At 41.0% G+C, this 27,799-nt stretch overlaps 1 protein-coding gene across 4 annotated transcripts in view; it reads left to right on the top strand.

Annotated features, from left to right (window-relative positions):
• THADA (THADA armadillo repeat containing) overlaps window positions 1-27,799 on the top strand; it is a 443,253-nt gene that overhangs the window by 342,443 nt on the left and 73,011 nt on the right. For all 4 annotated transcript variants that reach the window (XM_021001257.2, XM_021001256.2, XM_021001255.2 and 1 more), the window contains 2 exons: window positions 3,653-3,747; window positions 26,876-27,261. In XM_021001257.2, coding sequence (XP_020856916.1) covers window positions 3,653-3,747; window positions 26,876-27,261 — 481 coding nt within the window. The remainder of the gene's footprint in view (window positions 1-3,652; window positions 3,748-26,875; window positions 27,262-27,799) is intronic.

The following is a 27,799-nucleotide window of genomic DNA, read 5'->3' as shown; positions in this document are numbered from 1 at the left end:
TGAACACAACATCTCAGATGTGGTCTGACCAGAGAATGTGCCATCTTATTCCTGGAAGCTGTTCCTCTCTTAATGAAGCCTAAGATTGTGTTAGCTTTTTGGTTGCCACATCACACTGCTGACAGTTATTGAGTTTATAGTACACTAAAACCCCCAGGTTTTTTTCCAGCAAAGTGCTGCCCATCTATGCCTCTCTGATGCTTTTCTTGTAAAGTGGATTTTTCAGATCCAAGTATAAAGTTTTACATTTATCTTTTCAGAATTTCATTTTATTAGTTTGGCCCAAAGCTCCAATCTGTAATGATCTTTCTGAATGCTGACTCTCTCATTCTGTGTCTTAGCTATTGCTCCCAGTTTAATATCATCTTCCATTTTGATTAGCATGCCTTCTAGCTGGACAAAGTCATGAAACTGCTGAGGTCCACTGCAAATTTGTTATACTGGGCTCTCGTGCAGCAGGGCAGTCCTTTTCTATCTCCCTAATCTGTTGGCTGTCCCACTCATCAAGCAGCTATTTTATCCTTCATCAATGTCTCAGGACACCTCTTCTCCCACTCTTCCAGCTAAGGAACTTATATTGTAATTCACAGAAAAAAATTGATGCCATTTGCTGAGAGCTTCCTCTTCTTCCCACCTCATGTTACTCAGATATTTTCCCCTACTATCTCCACTTTCACCCTCATCTCAAGCAAAAAAGGTGGCCCTTCACTTTGCTAAGGCTCCCTTCTCTCCACACATCCTTGATCCCACACCCTCCATGTATTTTCCAACAGATTGCCTCTTCTGTCATCTTCACTGTCTCCCTAATCTTCAGCCTCTCACTGTCTGTTGGTTTCTTCCCTGCCACCTACATGCTCATGTATCCCCAGTCCAGCCATCCCCACTGGCTCTTGGTCTGTATCTCTCCTCCCCTTCTCAGTTGAACTCTTTGAGAAAGCCCATCCATCCTCGGTACCTGCACTTCCCCTCCTCTCACTATATCCTCTGCAGTCTGGTTTCAGACATCATTCAGGTGAACGCACTCTTTCCAAAGTGACCAGTGATCTCCTCATTGTCTTGCCTTTTTACTCACTCCTCATCCTTCTTGACCTCTCTGAAGCTTTTGACACTATCAATTCCCTTCTTCTTTGGAGTACTCTTTCTATTCTGTTTTCACAGTGCTGCTTTCTCCTGGCTCTCCTTCTGCCTGACCACTTCTCAGTCTCCTTCTATACCATCTCACTTGATGTCTCATCAGTTTGCATGAGTTCAACACAGATGATTCCTGGGTCTGTATACCCAGTCCTAACCTCTTTCCTGAGCCCTGGTTTCACATCACCAGCTGCCTTTTGCCTTTCTCAAATTGGGTGTTAACCCAAATTCAACATGTCCAAAACGACTCACTTCCTTTCACCCAGAACCTTCCCCTCTTCTCAATTTCCTGATTACTATCGAGGGCACCTTCGTCTTCGTGTCACTCAGACTCCCCGCTTTGGTCTCATTCTTGACTTTTCACTCACATTCACACACCGCCATGCCATCCAGTCTGTTGACAAGTCTTGTGATTTCTGTCTTCACATCTCTCGTGTATTCATCTTCTTTCTACCCAGACACATTTGTCACCGTGATGCAAGCCCTCATCATCTCTGAATTAATTCCACAGCTAGACTAGACATCTAGACAGTAGTGGAGTGGTGTCGTGGATAGAGCACTGGCCTGGAGTCAGGAAGACCTAAGTGCAAATCCAACTGGAGACACATACTAGTTGTGTGATCTTAGACAAGGCATTAAAACTCTGTCTGCCTCAGTTTCCTCAACAGCAAAATGGGAAGCCCTACCTCCCAGGATTGTTATGAGCTTAGCACAGCGAAGGATGTAGGAGATGCTTAACAAGTGCTTATTTCTTTCTCCTTCCCTTTCTGCCTCCTTTACAAGTGAAACAATACCATAGTCTTATGGTAGGTCTCCCTGCTTCAAATCTTACTTTACATCCTACACATAGCTATCAAAGTGATTTTCCTAACGCACAAGGCTGACCATGTCACTCTATAAACTCCAGTGGCTTCCTGTTACCTCCATGATCAAATATAAAATGCTCCAACATTTAAGCCCTTCAGAACCTGGACCCTTCCAACCTTTCCAGTGTTTTATATTTTTAGTTCCCTCTGAGTGTTCTCAGACTCAGCTGATGATCACATAGCCGTCATTCTCCCAAACTTGTACCTTTTCACTCATTACCTCCCCTGCCTAGAATGCTCATCTCTGTCTCCTGGCATCCCTGTCTCCCTTTAAGACGAAGCTCAAATCCTGCCTTCTGCAAGAAGCCTTTCCCATTTCCTCCTAACTGCTAATGCCTTCTCTAGAATTGCCTTCCATGTACTGTGCATGAATTTGCACGGACCCAGGGTACAACAAAGGAGGGACCTTGTTTTTCACTTTTTTTGTTTGTTTGTTTTTCACTTTCTTTGTATCTCCGGGGCTCAGCACATAGAAAATGCTTAATAAATGCTTGTTGACTGACCTCCTTGACTGACTGATCTTGGCTTTACTCATTTTGTTGGCAAAAATGATATACAGCACAAGGCCAAGACCAGATTCACTGTGGCCCTCCACTGGAGCTCTCCCATCAAGATGACATAGAACTATTAATGACACCAGCTCTAAATTCATCTAGTTATATTATTGTCTAGTTCAGAAGTGTCAAACACGTAGCGCATAACACTCTTGAGCGCAGGCCAAACCAGCTTCAAATGTAATTGGGAAATATTTAAAATAAATAAATTAATTAAAAATATATAAAAACACATGTGGTTTTCTAAGTCAGTAAGTGGTCTGTAGGGATCCTTATGTATAGTTTAGTGGCCCCTGTTTCTCTTTTAAGTGTGATACCACTGGTCTAGTTCACATCTCTCCATCTTTACCATAGAATCTGGTAGTCAAGGTAGAGACAGAGAAGGCCCAGATCACAGCATTCAAAGCCAGACAGTGGAGAAAAAGGCAGATTGGATGGATGGCAGATGTGAGACCAGGCACAGGCTTTTGACCTCTTATTGTTAATACGGCCTGAGTCTTGGAATTAAGGGCCTTCCTCCTCAATTTCTGGCTTCTTACAAAGAAATTTTGCTTCTTCCTTTTCTATCTAGGACAGAAGGTCTGAAGCTAGTTAATCTCTATTGTATAGTTCAAGGGGTAAAATTGGTTGCTCTATTTATTTTTTTAAATCCACTTATTTAAAAAACCAACAATGTCTGGCTCCCATGTTTTTAATTTCTTGCAGTTGTTTGTTGTTTAGCTCGTTATTTTAAACCCATAGTTATGGTTTGCCACATGTCAGTGCCCTCTTTTTCTCTAAAATGTCAAAACAGGGATTTTTCATGGCCAGTTTGGGGTTTTTCCAGAAATTACCCATTTTTACAGAGTGTGTTTTTCCTCTCTCTGTTGTATGACAAAGATGGTATTTGTGATGATAGTATGATGTGGTATGGACCTTTTATTTTTTGCTATTCGTTATTTGGCCAGAGCTCAGAGCTCTTACATTAGCCCCAGACCTGTGTCTTCTGTTGATTCCTTCCTGGGGTGCTGGAGACGTATGACTGGCACGCTTGGTAATTACCACTGTTGCCCACAGGTACTTAGGATGGGTTTATTTACCTGCTGTCCTTTTACTTTCCAGGCAGAATCCTTGTTTGGTGACCAGAGCTGCCTGTATTGATATTCTTGTCCTACTGACTCGCTGCCTTGACAAAGCCCCAAAGGGAAGCCAGCCAGGTATGACTCATCAGATGTATTTTGCAACTTGATTTGGAATCTTTACAGGATGTGCATTCTGTTTTGGACTTCATGCCGTGGGTAGCGTTTTGTGTTGTTTCTCCACCATGCTGCTTTTTTTTTTGAGTCTAACCACACATCACATGAAAGAGGATCAGTTCTATTATTCCTCCATTGAGCCACCTCTCAAGAAAACCAATGGATGCTGAAAGTTTCCATTTCATTCCTATTCAGCCCTTTGCGCAAAGAGTATGGCCCTAGACCTTCTCTTTTTTAAAGGCTTTGGGAGAACCTGTTCTGCGTAGGATATTTTCTTTGAAAGGGTATTCAGTTTTGCTATGTGGAGATAGTCAAGCTGTCTTTATTTAATATCATAGGCTAAATATTTAGGAGTCTGTCTCAAAGTCCACCTCTGAAGTAATGCAAATAATAATTGCTATCTGAAGGCCTTGGCTTCAAATATCTTTCCCCTGAACATATATATATGTTTCTGAATCCAAACTTCAAATCATTTTAATTTAATCATCATTCACAGAGCTGCTCCCTTAAAATAAAAGGGGGGAGGGCGATTCCAAATAAAAATGTTTCTTGATGTGTTTATATAAGAGGCCCCAGGAAGTTGCTGTACATGAGTTCCAGGCCACAGAGTGAAACTGATTTTCATCAACACAAACTGGAATGCAGCATAATGAGCCTGCGACTGGTTAAAATCAGCCCCTTCTAATTGATTAGGCCTGTCTGAAGGCTACAGTTACAAAGACAGGTTCCGAGCACCAGCATGCCAGTCTGTTCCTGTGTTTCCTTGTCTGTGATTTGTTGTCTTCAGGAAATACGTTCAGGCTGCTAAAGTCCAGCCCTGTCCATATGGAATTTTGTTCCCAAATTCAAATGAATTCAGAGTGCATGGAGGAGACCTGAAGCTACCTCACCCAGATCTATGTGTCTTAAACCACAAAGCCTGTGTCCCCCAAAACATTCATAAGATGCCATGCTAATGACCTCTTACTCTGGGAGCTCATGTTGGGTTCCACACATCCTTCTCATATTGTTTGCCTGAATATTGGGATTGTACAGAGTTTAAAAATCACATAGTACCAAAAATTTTCATTTTTAAAATGGGATCCTCCATCATTCTGTTTTGTAATAGAAAATTTTCCATGTCACAGAATTTCTCTGTTTCCCTGTATGCTATATATGAACCCATTCATTTAACAGAGACTTACTGAACACTTACTAGGTGCAGGGTCCTGCTCTAGGCACTGGAGAGAGGGATGGAGGATATAAAAATGTATCAGACACTTCTCCGCCCTTATAGAGCTTAACAGTCTCGTAGAGGTGATAAAATGTGCATATTATAATAGTTCGTAGTTCAGTCACTTTTCAGTCATATCTGACTCTTCATGACACTATTTAGGGTTTTCTTGGCAAAGATATCGGAGCAGTTTGCCATTTCCTTCTCCAGCTCATTTTACAGATGAGGAAACTGAAGCAAACACGGTTAAGTGACTTGCCCAGGGTCACATAGCTAGTAAGTGTCTGAGACCAGATTTGAGCTCAGGAAGATGAGTTTATAAAAAATAGTAATATAAGGTATAATGTGAAAATGTAATAAGAAAGGCATAAAGTTCACTCATTCAATTTTATTAAATGTCTTTTATGTATAATACAGTGTTCCCTGTGTTGGGGGGAGAAAGGTGATTCCTTCCAGATGGGAGGAAGGGACATCAAAGAAAGCTTCATGGAGGAGGTGGGGCTTAATGGAAGTATTAGAAAGGTGAAGCTAAGAAGAAAGGACATTTAAGGTATAGAAAGCTGAGTACAGAAAGTATAGAAGGAAAACAGGGAATGTGTTTGGAGGACAGCTGGTAATCTAATTTGTCTGCAGTATTGTATGTACAGAGAGGAGAAGGGGTAGTAAGAGATGAGATTGGCATTGGGATATTGGGGGCCCAAATCATGGAGGTCCTTGAATTTGGCATTCAAGAAGTTTGGATTTAATTTAGCAGGTAATGGGGAGCCATTGAAGAGTCTTTAGGCAAAAAGCTTGATGGTAGGAGGAGCTAGGTTAAGAAAGATTAGTCAGGTGGCATTGCATGGTGTAAACTGGAGGAGGAAGAGAAATGAGACAGGGAGACCCCTTAGTGGGTTACTATGATAGTTCAGACAAGAAGTAATAAGGTCCTGAAAGAGGAGGAGATGGAGGAGAAGTGTGTTGCAGACACAAAAATGGCAGTTCTTGGCAACTCATTGCATACAGGGATCAAAACAAGGAGGAGACAAAAGTAACTCTGAGGGTTCAAGCCTAGTTTGCCAAAACAGGAAAATGCTGAAAAGAGGAGATAATCATAGCATTGTAGATGATGAGCTCAAATTTGTATATGCTGAGTTTGAGAGCACCTGGGTGTAGATGTCCAGGGGACAATTGGAATTGCTTAGAGATGGAGCTAGGGAGAGAGATTAGAGCTAATAAGAACTAGCATTTATATAGCATCTACTGTGTGCCATATATGGTGCTAAGTCCTTTTACAAATAGTATCTCATTTGATCCTCACAACAATTCTGAGAGGTAGGTGCTACTATTATCCCCATTTTGCAGTTGAGGAAACTGAAGCAAATAGATTAATTGACATGCCAAAGGTCATATAGCTGGTAAGTGTTTGAGGCCACATTTGAATTCAGATCTTCCTGATTAAGTCTTAGATCCAAGTATCTCAACTGTTAGGAAGATATCCTACAGGTCTGTGAACTTCAAATACAGGGGGAGGGAAGGAGGGAGGGAGGAAGAGAAGAGAGAGAGAGAGAGAGAGAAGGGGAGAGAGAGAGGTATATTTCAATATAATTGGTTTCTTTTGTAATCCTATATATATTTTTTTTGGTGTTTTAAAAATATTCTGCGTGGGTATCCTACTTAAGGTCTGCGAACTTTTAAAAATATATATTTTTTGATAAGTATATTTTAGTATAATGGATTTCCTTTGTAATCCTGTATTTTATTTTATGCTTTAAAAATTATTGTTTGAAAAATTTCCAGATGGATTTACAGGTGAATTCTATCAAACATATAAAGAACAGTTAATTCCAATACTATATAAACTATTTGGGAAAACAGGCAAAGAAGGAGTCTTACTAAATTCTTTTTATGATACAAATACGGTGCTGGTACCTAAACCAGGAAGAGTCAGAATAGAGAGAAAGTTACAGACCAATTTCCCTTAAGAATATAGATGCAAAAATTTTAAATAAAATATTAGCAAATAAATTACAGAGGCTTATCACAAGAACAATACACTATGACCAGGTAGAACTTATACCAGGAATGCAGGGCTGGTTCAATATTAGAAAACTATCAGAGTAATTGATCATATCAACAAGAAAACTAACAGAAACCACATGATTATCTCAAGAAGCATTTCCAATAAGATCGGGAGTGAAACAAGGATGTCCATTATCACCACTGTTATTCAATTTGGTACTAAAAGGGTTGGCTTTAGCAATAAGAGAAGAAAAAGAAATTTAAGGCATTAGAATAGGCAAAGAAGAAACAAAGCTATCACTTTTTGCATACGATATGATGATATACTTAGGAAATCCTAGAGAATCAAGTAAAAAACTACTTGAAATAATAAACAACTTTAGCAAAGTTACAGGTTCTAAAATAAACCCACACAAATCATCAGCATTTCTATATATTACCAACAAAGCCCAACAGCAAGAGATAGAAAGAGAAATTCCATTTAAAGTTAATGTAGACATTATAGAATATTTAGGAGTTTACCTGCCAAAACAAACTCAGGAACTACATGAACACAATTATAGAACACTTTTAATGCAAATAAAGTCAGATCTAAACAGTGGGAAAACATCAGTTGCTCATGGGTAGGCCGAGCTAATATAATAAAAATGACAATTCTACCTAAGTTAATTTACTTATTCAGTGCCATAGCAATCAAACTACCAAAAAATTATTTTATACAGCAGAAAAAATAATAACAAGATTCATTTGGAAGAACAAAAGGTCCAGAATACCAAGGAACTAATGAAAAGAAATGCTAGGGAAGATGGCCTAGCTGGTCCAGATCTTAAATTGTATTATGAAGTAGCAATCATCAAAACTACTTGGTGCTGGCTAAGAAATAGGTGGATCAGTGGAATAGATTAGGTATGCAAGACACAGTAGTCAATGACTATAGTAAGCTACTGTTTGATAAACCCAAAGACCCCAGCTTCTGGGATAAGAACTCACTATTTGACAAAAATTGCTGGGGAAACTGGAAAATGGTATAGCAGAAACTAGGCATAGACCAACATCTTATACCACATATCAAAATAAAGTCAAAATGAGTACATGATTTAAAATATAAAGGCTGATACTATAAGCAAACTGGGAGAGCAAGGAATGGTTTACCTGTCAGATTTATGGAGAACAGAAGAATTTATGCCCAAATAAGAGATAGAGAACATTATAAAATGCAAAATGGGTAATTTTTGCTACATTAAGTTGAAAAGTTTTTGCACAAACAAAGCTTAGGAGGGAAGCAGAAAACTGGGAAACAATTTTTACAACCAGTGTCTGCACTAAGGGACTCATTTCTAAAATATATAGAGAACTAAGTCAAATTTATAAGAATATAAATCATTCCCCAATTGATAAGTGGTCAAAGGATATGAACAGGTAGTTTTCAGATAAAGAAATTAAACTATCCATAGTCATATGAAAAAATGCTCTAAATCATTATTGATTAGAGAAATGCAAATCAAAACAACCCTGAGGTACCTTATCATACCTATCAGATTGGCCAACATGACAAAACAGGAAAATGATAAATGTTGGAGAAGATGTGGGAAAATTGGAACACTGATACATTGTTGATGGAGTTGTGAAATGATTCAGCCATTCTGGAGAGCAATTTGGAACTATGTCCAAAGAGCTATAAAAATGTGCATACCCTTTGACCCAGCAATAGCATTTCTAGGGCTGTATCCCAACACAAAAAATGGGAAAAGGACCCACATGTACAAAATATGTATAGCAGCTCTTTCGTGTGGTAGCAGAGAATTGGAAATTGAGGGGATGCCCACCAACTGGGGAATGGCTGAACAAGTTGTAGTATATGGATATAATGGAATACTATTGTGATATAAGAAATGATAAGCAAGCAGACTTCAGAAAAACCTGGAAAGACTTGTATGACTGATGCTGAATGAAGTGAGCACAACCAGGAGAACATTATACATAGTAACAGCCATGTAGTGTGATTACTAACTTCGATAGACTTAGCTCTTCTCAGCAGTGCAGTGATCTAAGACATCTCCAAAAGACTCATGATGGAAAATGCTGTCCACATCCAGAGAAAGAACTATGGAGTTTGAATGCAGATTGAAACATACTATTTGCTTTTTTTTTCCTTCTGTTTGTTTTGTTTCTTCTTTCTTGTGGTTCCTCCTATTGGTTCTAATTCTTTACAACTTGACTCATATGAAAATATGTTTAATAGGAATGTATATGTAGAGCCTGTATCAGATTGCACGCCATCTTGGGGAGGAAGGTATGAAGGGAGGGGGAGAAAATTTAACCCTCAAAAGCTTATGGAAGTGAATGTTGAAAACTAAAATTAAATTAATTAAGTTTTTAAAAAATATATATTGTTTGAGTGGGGATTTGCAGGCTTCATCAGACTACCAAAGTTGTCTGTGACAAAAAAAAAGGTTAAGAACCCTTGCCTTAAGGCACCAAGTAATCCTCTCCTCTGATGGAAACCTTATAGCACTATTTACATGCTTCTTGTGGTTGTTATAATTATCTGTGGGTCCCAGCTTTTCTCAAGATTTATAAGGTCCACACAGCTCTCAGTACCAGTGAAAGAATACGGCCTGTTTGCCCTGTAATGTACACAAATACCTAGGCAGGGCCCACAGGTCTTTTCCTCATCAGGTCTCTGTGCCTCATCATTCCTTGGTACATGTGGCTCTCTACGGTGGCATCAGGCATTCCAAAGCTGTTGGGTTTGCTCCTCCCTGTTATGACTCTGCTAGCATTGAAGTGTCTCCATTTGGTATCATCTCCTCATGGTTCCTCTTGGAGCCATGTAGGATGCTCAGGCCTCTCTGAGTGTTGTGAGTAGTTGGGCATCTCCATCTTCTCTCCTCCTCCTCCTCTCCTCTTTTAAGTCCAGAAGCAAATACAGCTCCTTAAAAAGAAGAATTAGCCAAATGGAAAAGGAAGTATAAAAGCTAACTGAAGAAAATAATTGGGTAAGTGGAAGCTAATGATTCAATGAGACATCAAGAATCAGTCAAACAAAATCAATAAGGTACTGTAAACACCCCACAAAAGAAAAAGAAAAAATTCAGATTTCTTCTCTGGTATGAAGGAAGGGCCAAAACATTTTACCCTCATTTTTCCAGATTGAAGGGGTGCTGCACCCCAGACCCCTGTGATGAGGAAGGCATAACTGTGTGTGTTGAGTGTATCACCTTTCTGTTAGGTGAGTAGCATCAGCAGTGGTTCTCTGAAATGTGGTTGCTAATAATTTCATTGATCAGAGCTCTTATGGCTTTCTGAGTTGTTTTTCTTTACATTGTTGTTCTTACTGAACTACTCTTTCTCCTGGTTCTGCTCACCTCCTTTGACTGTGTTAGGCCATGCAAATGTTCCCAGGTTTCCCTGAAACCATCCCCCTTAGTACACAGAGCCAGTTTCCTAATCTACTTCCAAGTTTAGTGCTCTTTCCACTATACCAAGGGGAAAAAAAGAGATTTGGGGATGGGGCGGGACTTTCCTATATCCCCCCTTCAAATCATATCGTGCAAATGACCTCTCCCCCACCCCCACTCTAAAGAAAGGTACTTTTCTGGCGCTGGGGAAACGTGTAATAAAAACAGTGAAGAAGGATAGAGAGAGAAGGTGATTAGAAAAGCTTCAGACAGTGATGTGTTTGGTGTGATTTGAACTTTCATCTTGGTACTTCCCAACAATTTTGAGGTTTCCCCTCACTATTAACTTGTTTTTCCCTCCCATTTCAAATCATGAGTTTGTTTGGGTTTTAAAAGCCTTTTAAAACTGCAAGGACTCTCAGTCCCTGATTCCTTCCCTCTGGTGGATCTAGCTGTCACCATCGGTGTATCAGTTTCTCCAAGAAGAAAATTATAGCCTCTGAATGGGATTGGTGGGGGTGGTATTTGGAGGAGAGGCTTGTAATTGAAACAGTGAGGAGGCAGGCTGCTCCCATGCTGGTCTGGGACTGGTGACACAGATGGAGAATTTTAGAAACTTTCTGAAATCCTAATTGGTCACCACTTGACTCCCACTGCTGCTGTGTTTCTATGTGGAAACAACATATTGCTTCTGGGCTACAGGCTTATTCCCATTTGAATGAATGAATGAAAACTGAAGCATTTATTAAGCACTTACTATATGCAAAGCATTGTACTAAGCTCTGAGTATATGAGCAAGACAGGCCCTGCTCTCAAGGAGTTCACATTCTAATGGGAGAGAGAACACACAGAAAGGTTTTAGCAGCAAGTCAGATGGAAAAGTCCCATGATCCTTAGGATATATCTGAAAAGCAGATAATGTTGTTGTTCAGTCTTTTTTTCCATCGTGTTGGACTCTTTGTGACCCCATTTGGGGCTTTCTTGGCAAAGATACTGGAGTGGTTTGCCATTTCCTTCTCCAGCTCATTTTACAGATGGGGAAACTGAGGCAAATAGGATTAAGTGACTTGTCCAGGGTCACACAGCTAGTAAGTATTTGGCGTCAGATTTGAACTCAGGTCTTCCTGACTCCAGGCCCAGCACTCTATTCACTGAGCCACCTTTCTGTCTCCACAGTTGAATATAACCTTTTATCAAAAAATGTTAAAATCTTTCCTCTCTTCCCTGTTTGTCCCTAATAGCTAACAATTTTTAAATGTCTGTGACACTTAAAGGTTTGCAAAGCACTTTAGAAGTATTATCTCATTTCATTCTTACAGTAACCCCAGGAGGTAGGTGCTGTTATTACCTTTATTTTACAGATGAAGAAACTGAGCCACACAGAGTTTAAAAACTTTCATGGGGTCACATGGCTAGCTAAATGTCTCAGGCTGGATTTGAACTCAGGTCTTCCTGATTCCAGGCCTAGGGCTTCACCGCCTGCCTGCCTGTTCATACATCTGTACATACACAGTGTGGACAGGAGTTCACCTACTTAATCCACTCCTAACAATTGCTTGCGGTGTCTGCTTATCTATGACCAAGAGGGAATTCAGTGATGTGCTCATCTATTTAGAATCATAAGGGAATTGGGAGGTCATATAGCCCTGCACTCCATTTTACAGATTAGGAAGCTGAGGCCCACGGAGGTTGTGACTTGTCCAAGATCACAGAGAAGTCCTCAGACTCGAAACCCCCATCTTTCCACTGTGCATTGCTGCCACCATTGCCTTTCTGTCTTGGGACCAACTTGGTCAGTCAGTGAGCATCATTCATTCAGGATGGTGGACCAGATGCCTGGGAGGACTTTCTGGAAGTAAAGGGAGCTGACACTGAACACTCCATGAGCTTCCCTGGCTGAGCTTCCAGAGTTACACTTTTCCCGAGGCTAGCCTTTGCAGCTGCTGCTGCTACTACTCTTCCTCCTCCTCTTCCTCCTCTCCCCTCTACTCCCCCCTCCATCCACATGAAGAGTCATACCCTTACCTGTGGGTCTCTGTCCAAAGGAATATAAATTTTGATAGATTATACTTTGCAAGATGTCTTGGGGTTTGGAGGCTAGATTTTTTTTTCTTTCCTTCCCTGTTTATTTATTCTGTCATTTTTTTAAAACTGGGACAATTAACTCATTTGTCTAATGTAGCTTTCATTTATGATTTCTTGAAATATAGCTTTGATAAAGCCCACTGGGATTCAAATGGAGCTACTTGACTATACCTTTAAACCCAAATCATCGTGGCTTTCACTGATTGGCCAGTAATAGGTCCCAGCCCAAGCCTCACTTGCTCATTGTTTGAGTTTTGATGGCTCAGAGTGAGGTAAACGGCAATTGTTTCTGTTCTGGCCAGAAACTCCGAGGGTCTTGCCCTCCCAGAATGATTCTTTTGTCAAGGCAAACTGGGCCATCTTTTGCCCCAGTTCTTGCCTAGCCTTTAATTACTTAATGGGCTTTGCCTCAGACAAACTGAGACCTGGGAAAGGGAAAAGGTCTGGGAAAGACCTTAGCTTAAAAAGACTAAGGTCTCCTCTGAGTCCTGGTCCTTCGACAGTTGCCCTGACCTATGACTTGCCTCTGGACTCTGATAACTCTGGAGGAGAGGGTAAGGCTGATGACTTTGCACAGCTCTGCCTCACTTAAATCCAGTTCACTTGCAATTCAAGACATCTCCCTCTGATGTCATTGGGCCTTTTCCACGATGAAGGACGAACAACAGCATTTCTCTAAAGGACAGTGGGATACAGTGTAGTTCAAGGCTAGAATCAGGAATAGGAAGAATAAGGAAAGATGGATAGATAGATAGATAGATAGATAGATAGATAGATAGATAGATAGATAGATGGATGGAGGGAGGAAAGTTGAGGGAGGGAGAGAGAAAGAAAAAAAGAAAGGAGAAAAAGAGGAGAAAAAAGGAAGGAACATTTATTAAGCACTTACTGTCTGCCAGCCACTAGGTTAAGCTCTGAAAATACAAGTTATCAAAATAATTCCTACCCTCAAGTATCTTACATTCTAATGGGGGAAAATGAGACATAATGGAGATGGGGATAGAGGGTCATGGATAAGGTAGCTAGTGAAGAGAGAGAGAATTCTGGTCCAAAAATAAATTTAATGCATGCAGTCCTTAACCTCACAGGTAGCTACAAACATGAAAAGATAATTAGCCATATGAAGCCATTTGTAAACCTGTACATGTCTGTGGTCACTGAAGGTTGAGCGGCCCCTTGGCCCAGTGAAGAGAGATCCAGCCTTGCAGTCTAGAAGCCCTGATACATAGTAGGTGGGTGACCGTGGGCAGGTCACTCAAGCTTCTCCCTCAGCACTTCAGGCAACTCTGTAAAACCATAAATTACGGTCTTAGAGATAGATCTGTATCAGAGAGGAAATTTCTATGAGGATGAAATAACAGGTTGGGACTAGGACAGCAATGAAGGACTTTAATCCAGGAGAGGATGACAGGCCCCAGGGAGGGAGGAGTACTCATGCCCATAGCTTCCAACTACTCGAATATTTTAATTGCCTGTGTTCCTGTTCGCTAACAAGAGGGAACAGCACACCAAATGACTTAAGGGCGCACTGGGGGATTCTGTCAGGCAGTTAATGGAGAGAAGGTGGGGCCACTTAACAGAACCAGACACTTCTCTCCTTTTAAAATTTTACCTGCAGCCACTTTGCAAAACACATCCCCACACCCTGCGGTTTGGTTGGTGTGCATTGTGGTTTCTTTGTTAGTTGAGATTTATAGTTCAGATGCAGTAGTCTTGCCAAGCGCAATAAACGTTTTGTTTTAGCTGGAATGTGAGCAACTGTTTTTATTATCGTTATTTTGCCTCTAAACATCTTAAAGTGACCAGCATTTGAGAACAAAGTCAGCATCTCTAAATACTTTTTCTCAATGCCTGGCCAGTGGAATTTGTAGATTGGTTTAAGATTAGGAGGCAGGCTCCCGTTTTATGTTGCTTATATTTAGGTAATGAAGGTTAGAATAGTAATGGAAGCCTTCCCATAGGACAGCTTAGATGTTGGTAATGACTAAATGGCAGAGGTCTTTGAGAGACATTTTAAAAATGCCCAGTATTTAGGACCGCCTAAAGCTTGAGTAATGTATGTGTATGTGTGTGACAGGAATGAATATAAGGTCACTGATTTTAATGATATTTTAACTTCCTTTACCTAAGTTCCTAGGAAGCATAGCCAAACAACTAACAGAGACTAAAAATATTGGCAACTTACAAACACCTGCTTTGATTATTTGGTCTAATGAGGTTAAATTTAACCAACTCCATCTGAATAAATTAAAAACAATTCTTATCTTTTCATTGGGTCATAAATTTTATCAGCCCAGGGTGCCCATGTATTTAATTCGGTACAGTTGGTACCATTCTTTCAGCTCTGCTCAGGAGAGAAAGGCAAATAGGAAGCATATTTTTAGAAGCCTCTGAGCCTTCGCCTGCAGTTATGAAATTCCAAGGAGATCCAAGCTTCAGTCTCATAAACTTTGCTGCTTTTCCCTAAAAACCTGCCACCATTTCAAAGGCATCTTTGTATTTCTTTTTTTCCGAAGGCATCTTTCCCAGTCAATAGAGAGCCCCCAAATAAGCACCAGATTCCTGGCTTCTATAGTTCATTCATTCACTCAAAAAAGCATTTATCAAGTAACTGTAATGTGCTAGGCACTATGCTAAGCTCTGGGAACACAAAAACAGAAAGGAAACAACTCCTGCCCTCATGGAGCTTACAGTTTACTGGGAAGAAACAATACGTACACAGATGGGTATATGTCAAATTGATAGAAGTAAATGCAAAATAATTTCAGAGAGAAGGAAAAGGGAACTAAAGATAAACACTTTGCTTTGGGAAAGGGAACTTTGCAGGGGTGAAAAATAGGAGAGGATTTAATTGTTTGGTTACCAAGTTAATGTTGAAATGAACCCATTCTTGGGAATATGATATGTAATAGGAACTCAGTAAAAAATGTTGAATTTTAATACTGAAAGACTCTTGGAGATCACTTTCCCCGCCTCTTTCATTTTCCAGATAAAGAAAAAACAGTTTCTATTCACAAGGAGTTCACAGTCTGAAGTAGTACTAGTTGTCAGAGCTGTTTATTGACATGTTCTTACCACCCTGAGAAAAGTATTGGAAGTAATTCGATGAATTTGTCTTACTGTGATTAGATTTTTTTTTCCCTTAAAGTTGCTGTTTGTAATTCAGGGGAAGTGAATATCCAAAAAGAGAGTCAGCAGTGAAAGTCTTGGCTTCAGTTATCTATCCATAAATGCACAAAATATAGGTAATAAATAAGTTGAATTAGAGAACCTTAATGCAGGGGATTACTTAATGCAGTAAATTTAGCTTTATAAGAATCACTGAGATTTGGAGGAACTTGATGGTACATGGATAGAGCACCAGGCCTGGAGTCAGGAAGGTCTGAATTAACCTCCAGCCTCAAACACTTACTAGCTATGTAACCCTGGGCAAGTCACTTAATGTGTTTGCCTCAGTTTCCTCAACTGAAAAGTGGGGATAATAGTAGCACCTGTCTTGGAAAGTTATTGTGGAGATCAAATGAGTTCATAATTATAAAACATGTAGGAGGCACTATATAAATGTTGGCTATTATTAAATGAGTAATAATTTATTTGATGGAGTGGCACTCATAATTGGAATGTGACTATTGAATGGGTACATTTCATTCAAAAACAACAGACTAGATCAGGGATGGAGAACCTGCAGCCTTAAGGTGGCTTCTAGGTCCTTAAGGGCAGCCTTTTGACTGAATCCAAGTTTTATAGAACAAATCTGATTCAAAAGGCTGCCCTTAAGACCCAGAAGGCCATATGTGGCCTTAAGGCTGCAGATTCCTCAGCCCTGGGCCAGATAAAAGGAGCTGTTGTGTGGAGGTGTATCTTAAGATGAACTCATATGAAACAAGCCAGGAAGCATGTTCAGAGTACATTTGGGTTGAGGTAAATTGAGAGAAAAGATGTTACTTACAGAGTGTACTACAGACCAGCCAGCCAAAAGAAGGAAATAGGCAAATCGCTGGGCCTTAATTTCCTCACCTGTAAAATAACATGAGCTCTCTTTGAGATCTAAAACTGTGATTCACAGGAGCAGTTCTAATACTCTGCAAGAAGAAAAATGAGTAGCAGAGGTTGTATTACTTCCTCTCTACTGCTACTGTTTTCAGAGCCTGAAAAGCTCTGTCTGGGATGCCAGAAAAAGAGGACGACAGGCCCTACAAGAGCTAACAGTCTACCAAGAGAGAAGACTTTGACAAATGAAACAATTCAAGAGCAACAAAACGCTAAGTGTAATTAAGTGCCAGAATTCAGCTACAGTAAGTTTTGTGGACAGGGAAGAATTAGCAAAATGGAGTTATAAGATAAGGAACTGAGGCCTGAAGAATGGAGAATATTTGGATAGGCACAGAGATACAACACTCAAAAACAATGACTGTTGTGTTCACAAAGTAGATGGAGACCCAGGAAGAAAGGCTAGAGAGAAGAGATGACCAGTAGTCTGAGGTATAATTGTTTGCAGTGCTGCTGGTAATTTCATAAATTTATGTAACACTTTCAAAATTACAGAAGTCTTTTTTGTGCCCTCCTTAACAATGCTGGGAGTTTGGCAGATGCGTGATTTCGTGGGGGTGAATACTGTCTCCACTAATGCTGATCATAGTCTTTCCACACCTTCATAGATGGTTTTGTTGTCGTTCAGTCGTTTCAGTCATGTCTGAATCTTCATGACCCCATTTGGGGTTTTCTTGGCAGAGATACTGAAGTAGTTTGCTGTTTCCTTCTTCAGCTCATTTGACAGATGAGGAAACTGAGGCAAACAAGGTGAAGTGACTTGCCCAGGATCACACAGCTAGTAAGTGTTTGAGGCTAGATTTGAATTCAGGAAGGTGAGTCCTGACTCCAGGCCTAGCACTCCATCCACTTTGCCACCTCACTGCCCTTGTTTTGTGAGTTAACTATGGACCCTTCCCCCCACCCCACCCCAAAAAAATCCATCATTTGGTGACCAGTCTTTAGATGGTGAACTTCCCCAAATTTGACCAGACTGATCTTTGGAGACCATAATATAGCCTGTCACTAAACTCATACTCGAAGTCTTTGCAACTCATGGTAGGACTTTGGTGGATATGAAGTTAGTAATACAAATACTGTTATCTCTATTTAACAGATGAGGTTAGGACACTTGTTCAAAGCTACCTGGGTATTAAGGAGCAGAACTTAACCAAGCCTTAGTGCTCGGGTTGGCTCTGTCCACGGCCACATCTTTTTTCTCACCCAAGAGTCAAGCAGAATTTACTCCATGCTCATGCCTGCCTCAATATTAGGTCTGTGTTCCATGTTGAAGATGGCCTTAGAAAAAGGAACATCTTTCTTTTTTCAGCTGCAGGCTACACCTTGAGCTAAGAATTCAGCAAAAAGTTAGGTAAGGGAAGCTAAGGAAGGACTAGGACCATTGACCACTGACAATGGACAGTCTGGAGTGTGCAGAGCTCCTCAGCTCTTCCATTTCTTCTGTTTTCTCTGACAAAAGGAATGACCTTTAGAGACAGGATTACAACCAAGAATCAGCTACCCAGCAAAATAGTATAATCCTTCAGGGTAAAAAATGGTCATTCAATGAAATAGGGGACTTTCAAGCATTCCTGAGGAAAAGACCAGAGCTGAATAGAAAATTTGACTTTCAAATACAAGACTCAAGTGAAATGTGGAAGAGGTAAACAGGAAAGAGAAATCATAAGAGACTTATTAAGGTTGAACTGTTTACATTCCTGCAGGGAAAGATGATATTTGTAATTCATGAGTCCTTTGTCAGTATTAGGGTAGTGGGAGGGAAAAAAATTATATGTATGTATAGATAGATAGATAGATAGATAGATAGATAGATAGATAGATAGATAGATGGCACAGGGTGAGTTGAAGATGAAGGGGTGATATCTGGAAAATAAAATTAAGGGGTGAGAGGATTATACTGGGAAAAGGAGAAAGGGAGAAGTAGAATGGGGTAAATTATCTCACATGAAACAGACAAGAAAAGGCTTTTACAGTGAAGGGGAAATGGGAGAAAGTGAGAGGGAATGAGTGAATCTTATTCTCATAGGATTTGGCGTAAGGAGAGAATAACATACACAATGGTATATGGAAATCTATCTTGCCCAACAGGAAAATAAGGGGGGAAGAGGACAACAGAGCAGGGGGTTGCTAGAGGGGAGGACAGATTGGAGAGGGCATAATCAGAAGCAAACACTTCTGAGGAGGGACGGGGTCAAAAAAGAGAATAGAATAAATGGGGGGTAGGATAGGATGAAGGGAAATATACTTGGTTTTTCATGACATGACTACCATGGAAGTATTTTACATGACTACACATCTATAACCTGTATCCAGATGCTTGCCTTTTCAATGAGGGTGGGTGGGAAGGGAGGAAGGGAGAAAATTTGTAACCCAAAGTTTTAAAAATACATGTTAAAAAATTTTTTTAAATTAAAAAAAAAAAAGGAATGACCTTTGGACTGGAAAAACAGAAGAAAAATGGCTAATCAGAAGTTTAGCTATGTAATAACAGTATCTAAATAGCTAGATTCTTAAATTCGTGGAAAGACTGTTAGTGAAGAACAGATCCCACATGCAGTTGCTTTGTTTTTGTCTCCAGTTTAAAGAACAGAATTTATACCATGATCTCCAAAGAGCCAATAATGTATGATGATGAATGATTAGAAAATTTCAACTCTAGAGTTGGGATTTGGGTTCAAATATTGCCTCTTCCACTTTACTATGTGATCCTTAAACCGAGAGCTTCTTAACTTGGTGTCCATAAGGTTGTTTTTTCTCTAATTTTTTCTAATGATTTCAATATAATAGATTTCCTTTGTCACCATATGTAGTTTGTTTTATACATTAAAAACATTATTCTCTCTATATACTTCCCCGAACTGCCAAAAAAAAATGGTCCATGACACAAAAGAGGTTAAGAACATCTTCACTTAACCACTTTGGCTCTTAGTTGCCTCATCTGTGAAATGAGGAAATTGATCTTGAAGGCCTCTGTGGTCCTATGAACCTTTCAGATTATTATCCACAATTTTTTTCAGTGCCCTCCCAGGTCCTCCTCCTGTGTGCAGAGCCCTGCTGCATCGGATACCCCAGAAAATCCAAAAGAAACTCAAATTTAATTCCCCTTCCAGCTCTTGATCTCTTCAGTGGTCTGTCAGGCCAGAGAAGTCAACTGTGTTTTTACTTTGTGACCTGACAAGGCACTTTTCAAAAAGTGGTCTTACCAATTCACTTTCTTTCCTTACCAACAAAGAAAAAGAGGCTATCTACTTCCTGATATTGGAAAGGCAGTGAGTCACGGTGGATAGCACCAGGCCAGTAATCAGAGAGAGGTGACCAGGGCTTTGATCCCCATCACCCAACATCTGTGTGGAGCTCTCTTGCTTATCATGGCAACCCATGGACTGTTATTGCTACACCTCACAATCCCCTGCTGGCCTGCTCTGATGCTATCCCAAAAGATGCATTGCCATTGTACATCTCTCTTTGGATCCTCATTCTGGCCTACCCCTGTAAGGCCCTACTGTGACTACATCGGTGGTCGTATGTCGCCACCACCCAGCACTCCCATTGAAATGAACTGACTTTGCCCCAGGTGAAAGAATTCATAGTTATCAATGTGGATACAGCACTGGCCTTGGTGTCAGGAAACCTAAGTTCTAATCATGTAGCAGATCCTGTGTGATCATCAGGCTAGTCAATCTCAGAGCTTCAGTTTCCTTACCTATAATAACATTCACCTGTTCTGCCTTCTAGGGTTGTTGGAAAGAAAATGATTTGTAAACCTTGAAGTGCCATATAAACGTTAGTTATATTGTAGGTTACATTATCCCATTTAGGAAAAAGCTGAGAATGAGATGGAGTATTACGTATATGAGAGTGAGAGAAGGCTAGGAGAAGCCCGGAAACCTAAGCCTGAGAGAAGTAAATCAGTGGTTGTCCAAAAGCCCCTCAGCCCACAGACTTCTCAGAGTGTGCCATGCCAAGCAGGGGTGACTAGAAGGGTTCTTCTTTAGGGAAATACAAGGAAGCAGTTTTTCCTAGATAGCTAGAAGCCAAGGTTTTATTATATCAGCTGTCATCCAGCCAATAGCTCGATTTTGCTCTCCATTCTGTTCTGTGGCTACTCTTAAAATATTATGTAGTTCCTTAAAAATTACACAAGCCAGATGTGAAAATCTACAGAGTTTGCAAAGTAGTCCTTCAGTTGGTTAACACACATTTAGTAAGCGCTCACTATGTGCCAATCATTGTGCTGTGTGCCCGGGATGCAAAGCAAATCAACTACCCAGCTGCTGACATCAAGGAGCTCACCTTTTAGTGGAGGAGAGAGCATGCAAACAATTATGTGCATACAAAATATATACACACCAAATGGAAGGGGATCTCAGAGGACAAGGCACTAATATCTGGGGGGATTGGGAAAGGCGTCCTACGCAAGGTGGGGTTGGAATTGAGTCTTCAAAGAAGCCAGAGAAACTAGGAGGCAAAGGCAAGGAAGAAGAGAAATTCAAATAATTTTTAGAGTTAGCGTAGTTACTTTGTTGGCAGATAAGAACTTGAATTGTATCTGGTTAGAATTTTGTCTGATAAGAATTTCATCACTTAACATAGAAAAAAACATCTGGGAGCTGGGGGGCCACAAATTCCCCCTCCCTGCTCCCCACTTATTTGCCAATAGCAAATCTGGCCTTGAGTTCTTGTGCCCCCTCCTTTTTTTAATAGGAAGAATACAAACTTAAATAAAATTAATGTGCTCAACTCTGACTTAGCCTCACAACATTGAAATATGATTGGATTCTTTCTAAAAATCCTCTGTTTCTTTCCTAAGAGTATGTGGGGATTATTTTTATTATATTTGCCAATATTTGAAAAAAGTCATTTAATCATCTTCTGGAGCTCCACTTGGGATCTTAACTTTAGCTCTATCCATAGAGGGCTTTGAATACCAGTAAATGAAATACCAAATGCTAAATGAAATGCTTCCTCTCTCGCCATTCTACCGCATTCTTCCCATTTGCACCAATAAGTAAAATCACTTTCTCTTTTGAGAAACTGGTGTTCACATGCTTGAAAGGCCATAAAGTGGAGGGGGATCTACTTGGTCCCAGAAAGTAAAATCAGGCCTAGTGGCTAGAAGGTTGCAAAGAAACAAATATAGACTTGATAATAAGAAAACATTGCCTAACAATGAGAGCTTTCTAGAAGTCATCATGAAGGCCAGATGACCATATGTTGGGCGTGGTATAAAAGACATTGTTTTCCTAGATATATTGGACTAGATAGATGGCCACTGAAATCCCTTCCAACCCCAAAATCCTGTGATTCTTTGATTTCCTCGTTTCATGTTGATTTTTCTAAGTCCTTAGAAGGATCACTGTGGCGCCTGCTTCTGGATTTCCAGTGTTCATAGGCAAAACAGTTGACACCAGTGTGGTCAGGCCTGGACCTGCCTGAGATAGTGCTGGACCTCCAGGACAGGACTGTGACATAAGGCTTACTCTCATTGTTTCTCAAAAACCCAGATTCCTGGCGAAACTTGTCACTGCCTGGTTTTAACAGCACATTTGTTAAAGGGCAGATACACGGTTGTTATCATTGAGCCCTTTGTTGGATTTGATCACTTTATCAAAGCATACCATTGAGACTTATAATTCACAGGTAGATTTGAGACACTTACAGCAAGATCTCAGCAAAAAAAAAAAATCTTCATTCCTATGGGTTTTCTCACTCATTTAGAGAGCTATAATCATGATTTGTTTCCAATTAAAAGAAAACCATTTCCAGAATAGAAAGAACTTTTAGGCAAGCAATGCAAGGACGCAAACGAAATTAGATGAGGGCAAAAAAATAAACTCGCCCTTGGGTTTTTGGGAACTACAGCAAATGTGGCCTGTCTGGTCTAGTCACATCTTTAGATTCTTAACCACAGCCATGTCACTTATCCCTCACCCCAGGACAAGTAACAGTTTATGGTAGGCAGGTCTTTCATTTAGAGTTTTATTTATTCACTGTCTGGGTACGAGCAGCAAAGGTGGGCTGGCAAGTTTTCTATATTCATGGAAAAGTTCATGATTTAAAGTTCTAGGGGGATGTGGTCCCCCAAAGCTAGACTTTGTCTAACCAGTACAAAATGGCACAAATCAGAACAGGCTACTGTCCATGTGGCATGCCTTTACTCTCAGTTGATGAATATTTATTAAGCCTGTGTCTGTTAGTCAGTGAACATTTATTAAGTGCTCATTTATTAAGAGAGGAGAAAATATTCTGGAACAATCAAGAAGGATGAGAATTGAGAAGAGGCCATTAGGTTTGGCCATTATAAGATCATTGGTGACTTTGAAGAGAGTAATTTCAACTCAGTAATGAAGTTTGGAACCAGATTGCAAAAGGTGAAGAAGAGAGTGAGAGGAGGGGGAATGGAGCAAGTGTAGATATTTTCAAGATGTTGGGCAGAGAAAAGCAAGTAAGATATAAGATATTAACTAGTGGGGATGGTAGAATCTAGTGAGAGGTTTTTGGTTTGTTTTTTTTTAAGATGGCAGAGATATGAGCATATTTATAGGTAGCAGGAAACAAATTGCCTAGGTGTTTAGGAAGAGATTAAACATGAGGGGGTACAGATGCTTGTGGGGGCAGTCTGCTGAGGAAAACAGGAGGGGATGGAATCAAGTGTACTTGCAGAAGAACTGGCCTTGGGGAAGAAGGCCACTTCTTTGTTAGACACTAGAGTAAAGGAGGAAATAGTGGGAGATAAATTCAAGGAGTTATAAAACAAGAAAACTTTTTTCCACTTGGAGATAAGGGAGCTTGTCCTCATCTGAGAGGGTGGGGAATAGGGAGTACGGTGGGAGACTTGAGATGAAATCTAGAATAGTTCCTGTAGTGAATGGGATGTTGTTGTTGTTGTTGTTGTCATCGTTGTTGAGTTGTTTCAGTCTTATCCAACTCTTTGTGACTCCATTTGGGATTTTCTTGGCAAAGATACTGGAGTATTTTGCCATTTCCTTCTCCAATTCATTTTACAGATGAGGAAACTGAGGCAAACAGGGTTAAATGACTGGCCCAGGGTCACATAGCTAGTGAGTGTCTGAGGTCAGATTTGAATTCATGAAGCTGAGTCTTCCTAATGACTCCAGACCCAGCACCCTACCCACTCACTGTGCTACCTAGCTGCCCCACAACCAATACTTTCTATGTTAAGCATTATCAATTTTTGTTGTTGTTGTTGACCACCTGGCTGATATATTCAGAGTAAGTTGGAGATAACCTCAGAGAGAAGAAAAGAGGAAAGGTCTGTTGAAGGCCATCAGCAGCTTTCCTAAGTCCAGTTTAGAAAATACTGACTGCATTGTCTGGTACCTTTGTGGACAATCCAGCTCACATTTATTGATTATTCAAATGTTAGGGATTTTAGAAAGGTGTATTTTTCTGGCATTCGAGGCCCGCTTTGAGAACATGTCTTTACTGTAGTTCCTGGGAGGCAAAGCAGTGGAGAGCGTTGGGGACACAACCTCAGACATAAGTTTGGTTAGCTTAGTGTCGGGCCACGGCTCATTCTTGGCTCCCTCTTTGACCAGTCTGCATTCCCTCAGCTAGATCTCTGGTTCCTGCCTACTGCTCATAGCCAGACCAGGGTCATGTCCCACTAGAGTTCTTTGTTCTCCCGAGAGTACACAAACAGTACATGTTGTCCCAAGAACAAACCCGGACTTTAGGGAAGACACCTAAACTCACACACAGGGACACTCCGAACCGTGCTGCTGGTGGCTTCCTCACCCAAAAGGGTGCTATTTACATTACCTTAAACTCTGAAATTTCTCTCTTCTAATCATAACCTTCTATCGTTACCTTTTTGTCCTCTGCTCCATGCCACTAGGTCTGTTTTTCATCCTTGTTGTAACTTGTACCGAGCTTCTCTTGACCACAGTTGGGCTGCCATTTTGCTCCTTTCTCAGTCTTGACCCCATGTTTCACCAGTTCAGCTCTATGCTGTCCTCCACCTTTTCCCTTCTTTTCCTTCTGTCTATAACTGCTCATGCCATGCCAAACTCCAGCCCTGGGTTACCCCTACCATCTACCTTCTCCACATGCACACTGATGAACACTCCTAAAGAAAGTCACTTCACTGTGTAGGTTGTAGCCACTGAAATTTGTTACCTAATATTACCTGGGCCCTCACTGCTGCTAGGCAGTTTATTTTTCCCTGATTGACTCTACGACACTTCATGGAATGGCTGTCTTAAAAACCTTTTCTCTCCTCAAACTCCCCATACCATTTCTTCTCCATTCCCCCTTCCCAAAGGAATTTGCTTTACCTTACTAAAAAAGTAGAAGACATCTGCAGTGAGTTCTCTGTTGTCTTCTACTACATGCTGTGGATCTCTACTACATCTTGAGCCTGGATTTGGGAAGACTCATCTTCCTGAGTTCAAATCTGGCCTCCTACTAGCTGTGTGACCCTGGGTAAGTCACTTCACCCTGTTTTCCTCAGCTTCCTCATCTGTCAAATGAGCTGGAGAAGGAAATGGCAAACCACATCGGTATCTTTGCCAATAAAACCCCAAACGGAGTCACAAAAAGTTAGACAGTACTGAAAATGACTGAACAATAAGTAGATCAAGCCCTCTACTTGATGCTACTCTGTCCCATCGAGCCACCTGCCTCCTCAGTGGTATATTCTCATTGTCTGTCTGTCTGTCTGTCTGTCTGTCTGTCTCTCTGTCTGTCTGTCTGTCTCTCTCTCTCTCTCTCTCTCTCTCTCTCTACTCACTCTCTCTCCTGCCTGTCCCCTTTCCCTCTGTTCTCACCCCTTCCCTTCTCTTCCATCCTCCTTCAGTTTTTTTTTTATTCTACTGCTTCCTCTCCTATTGCCAATAAAGTTTCCGAGGTCACCCCACCCTTTAAAAAACCTTGACCCTGCTATCTCATCAACCTATCATACTGAAATTATCTACACTTGTTGCCAGTGTTTCCTTATCTTCAGATCATTTCTCAACCCCTTTCAATTGACTCCACTACTCTTCTGACTTTTTGTCTCCGGGGTTACCAGTAATCTCTTAACTGTGTAGTTGGATGACCTCTTCTCAGTTTTTATCCTATCTGATACCTCTGAAGCTTTTGACATCCTAGGCCAGGGGTGGGGAACCTGTGGCCTTGAGGCCACCTGTGGCCCTCTGAGTTCCCAAGTGTGGCTCTTTGACTGAATCCAAACTTCACAGAACAAATCCCTTTAATGAAAGGATTTATTCTGTAAAACTTGAACTTGGTCAAAAGGCCACACCCAAGGACCTAGAAGGCCATATGAGGCCTCGAGGCCGCAGGTTCCCCACCCTTGTGACCAGGCACTCTCTCCTCCATTGGCTTATGTGACACTGCTGTTTTCCTGTGCTCTTCTCCGTATCTGTACAGATGGAAATTTCCAATGAACTAGTGTCTTTGAATTTCCCAATTTAAAATGCCTTCTTCCAGATATCAGATGCTACAACACAATATAAAAGGTGAAGATATCCATTTTTTTTCAAAATAATCTTCAATTTTCTTCAAAATTATTATCTTTGGCCACTTTACTTCAATAAACATTATTAAGTCTTGGAGAAGAAAATGGCAAACCACTCCAGTATCTTTGTCAAGAAAACCCCAAATGAAGTCACAAAGAGTCAGAAATGACTGGACAACAAAGCTCCTACTATGTGTCGGGCACTGTGCTAAGCACAACCTTTACACTTAAATAGACGTTTCATTGTTGAAGGGCCCCTCATTTCTAAACAATCCATATGGAATCAATTCAGGAAAGACATTTGAAATGCCGACGATGCATTTCCAAAGCCGTAAGTTCTGCCCCTCCACTGTGGAATATTCTACACAGGCTCCAGCAGGTTCTGCTAAAGCTGGAAAGATTTTCTGCGTGGGGTGGGCAGTGAACTGAGTGTACATCAGGCAAGCACTGGCCCAGCTGACTTGAGAGGAGCCATGAAGCGGTCATTTTGGGGGGTTCTGTGTTGTTCTGCTTTTTGCCAACAGCAACTCACGAATACTGCCTAGTAGGGTGTATAGGGCTATGATCTCCATCAGGGAAGGGAGGACTCATACTAATGAAATCCTACACCCTTGAAGAATCAGTGGTAGAGAAGAAAAGAGGACTAGCTCTGCCACCTCTGACGTTACCTATATGACCTGGACAAATCCCTTCCCCTCCTTCAGCCTCAGTTTCTGCATCTGTAAAATGGCGAGGTTGGTCCAATGGCCTCTGAGGCTCCTTGCAGCTCTCGCTCTACGATCCTCTGAAGGGAAGGAGGTTCTGTTGTATTCTTTCAAAAAGGCAGCAAAGTCACTTTTCCTTGTGATTTTTGCTTTTTAGGTCTCAAAATCCTCGGCTTCTGGGAAGAGGTTGGCACAATCATCTCTGAATCTGAACTAAAAACTGGAATCCCCTCTTCCTCTGCCATCCCTGGTCTGATCCAGTATTTGCAGAGCCTCACCAGACTGGTGATAGCCGCCATATTTGCCACAGCAGCTGACCCCAGTGAGAAGATAAAGGATGGTCCCATTTCCCTCATTCAGCTGTTACAGTCTGACTTCCCTGAAGTACGCCAGCTGACACTGGAAGCCTTGCTGCATCTGGTGACACTAGCAGTGTCCGGAAAGACAGGAAAAGAGAGAGGCCCCCTGCCTTCCCTCCCTGACATGGGGGAGACGCTCTTGAAGATGGCCATGGAAGAAAAGCACCAAGAGTGCTTTGCCAAGGTTCCGTCTTTGGTTACTTTCCCCCACATAACAGTCCTTCCAGTTCCTATAGAGTTCACTAGGATGTTGGTGCTTTAAAAGTTGGATGTAACTCAGAGGCTCCTTGTAGGTTAAGGAGTGGAGTACCTTGGATTTAGTATTCATAGGGCAAGGACAATATCACCTGAACTCTTTGTATGGTGCCCAAGATGGCTCTGTGATCCCAGAAGCATTTACTAAAGCTGTCCACTGATAGCGATGAGGGGGACAGCAATGAAGTACAGAGGAAGTGACACTCTGAATTAGATCTAGTATATGTGAAAGATTGACCTGTCTGGTCTAGTATGAGGGACATTGCCCTAACAACCTGGAGATCTGGGTTCTAATCCTAGTTCAGTATAACTTTGGGTAAATCATTGCCTTTCCCTATAACTCAGTTTCCAATCTATGATTCTAGGATAATATTCTCCACCTTTCAGGAGGGTAGTGATCTTAAAATGATACATAAACAATGTATCAGTGCAAGATATTATTATATAAGAACTGACAGACTTCTGTT

Source organism: Phascolarctos cinereus, unplaced genomic scaffold (assembly GCF_003287225.1).
Source record: "Phascolarctos cinereus isolate Bilbo 61053 unplaced genomic scaffold, phaCin_HiC Scaffold_2;HRSCAF=192, whole genome shotgun sequence".
Taxonomy (NCBI): domain Eukaryota; kingdom Metazoa; phylum Chordata; class Mammalia; order Diprotodontia; family Phascolarctidae; genus Phascolarctos; species Phascolarctos cinereus.
The sequence above is the reverse complement of the archived record's forward strand: the minus strand, read 5'-3'. Positions and strand labels throughout refer to the sequence as shown.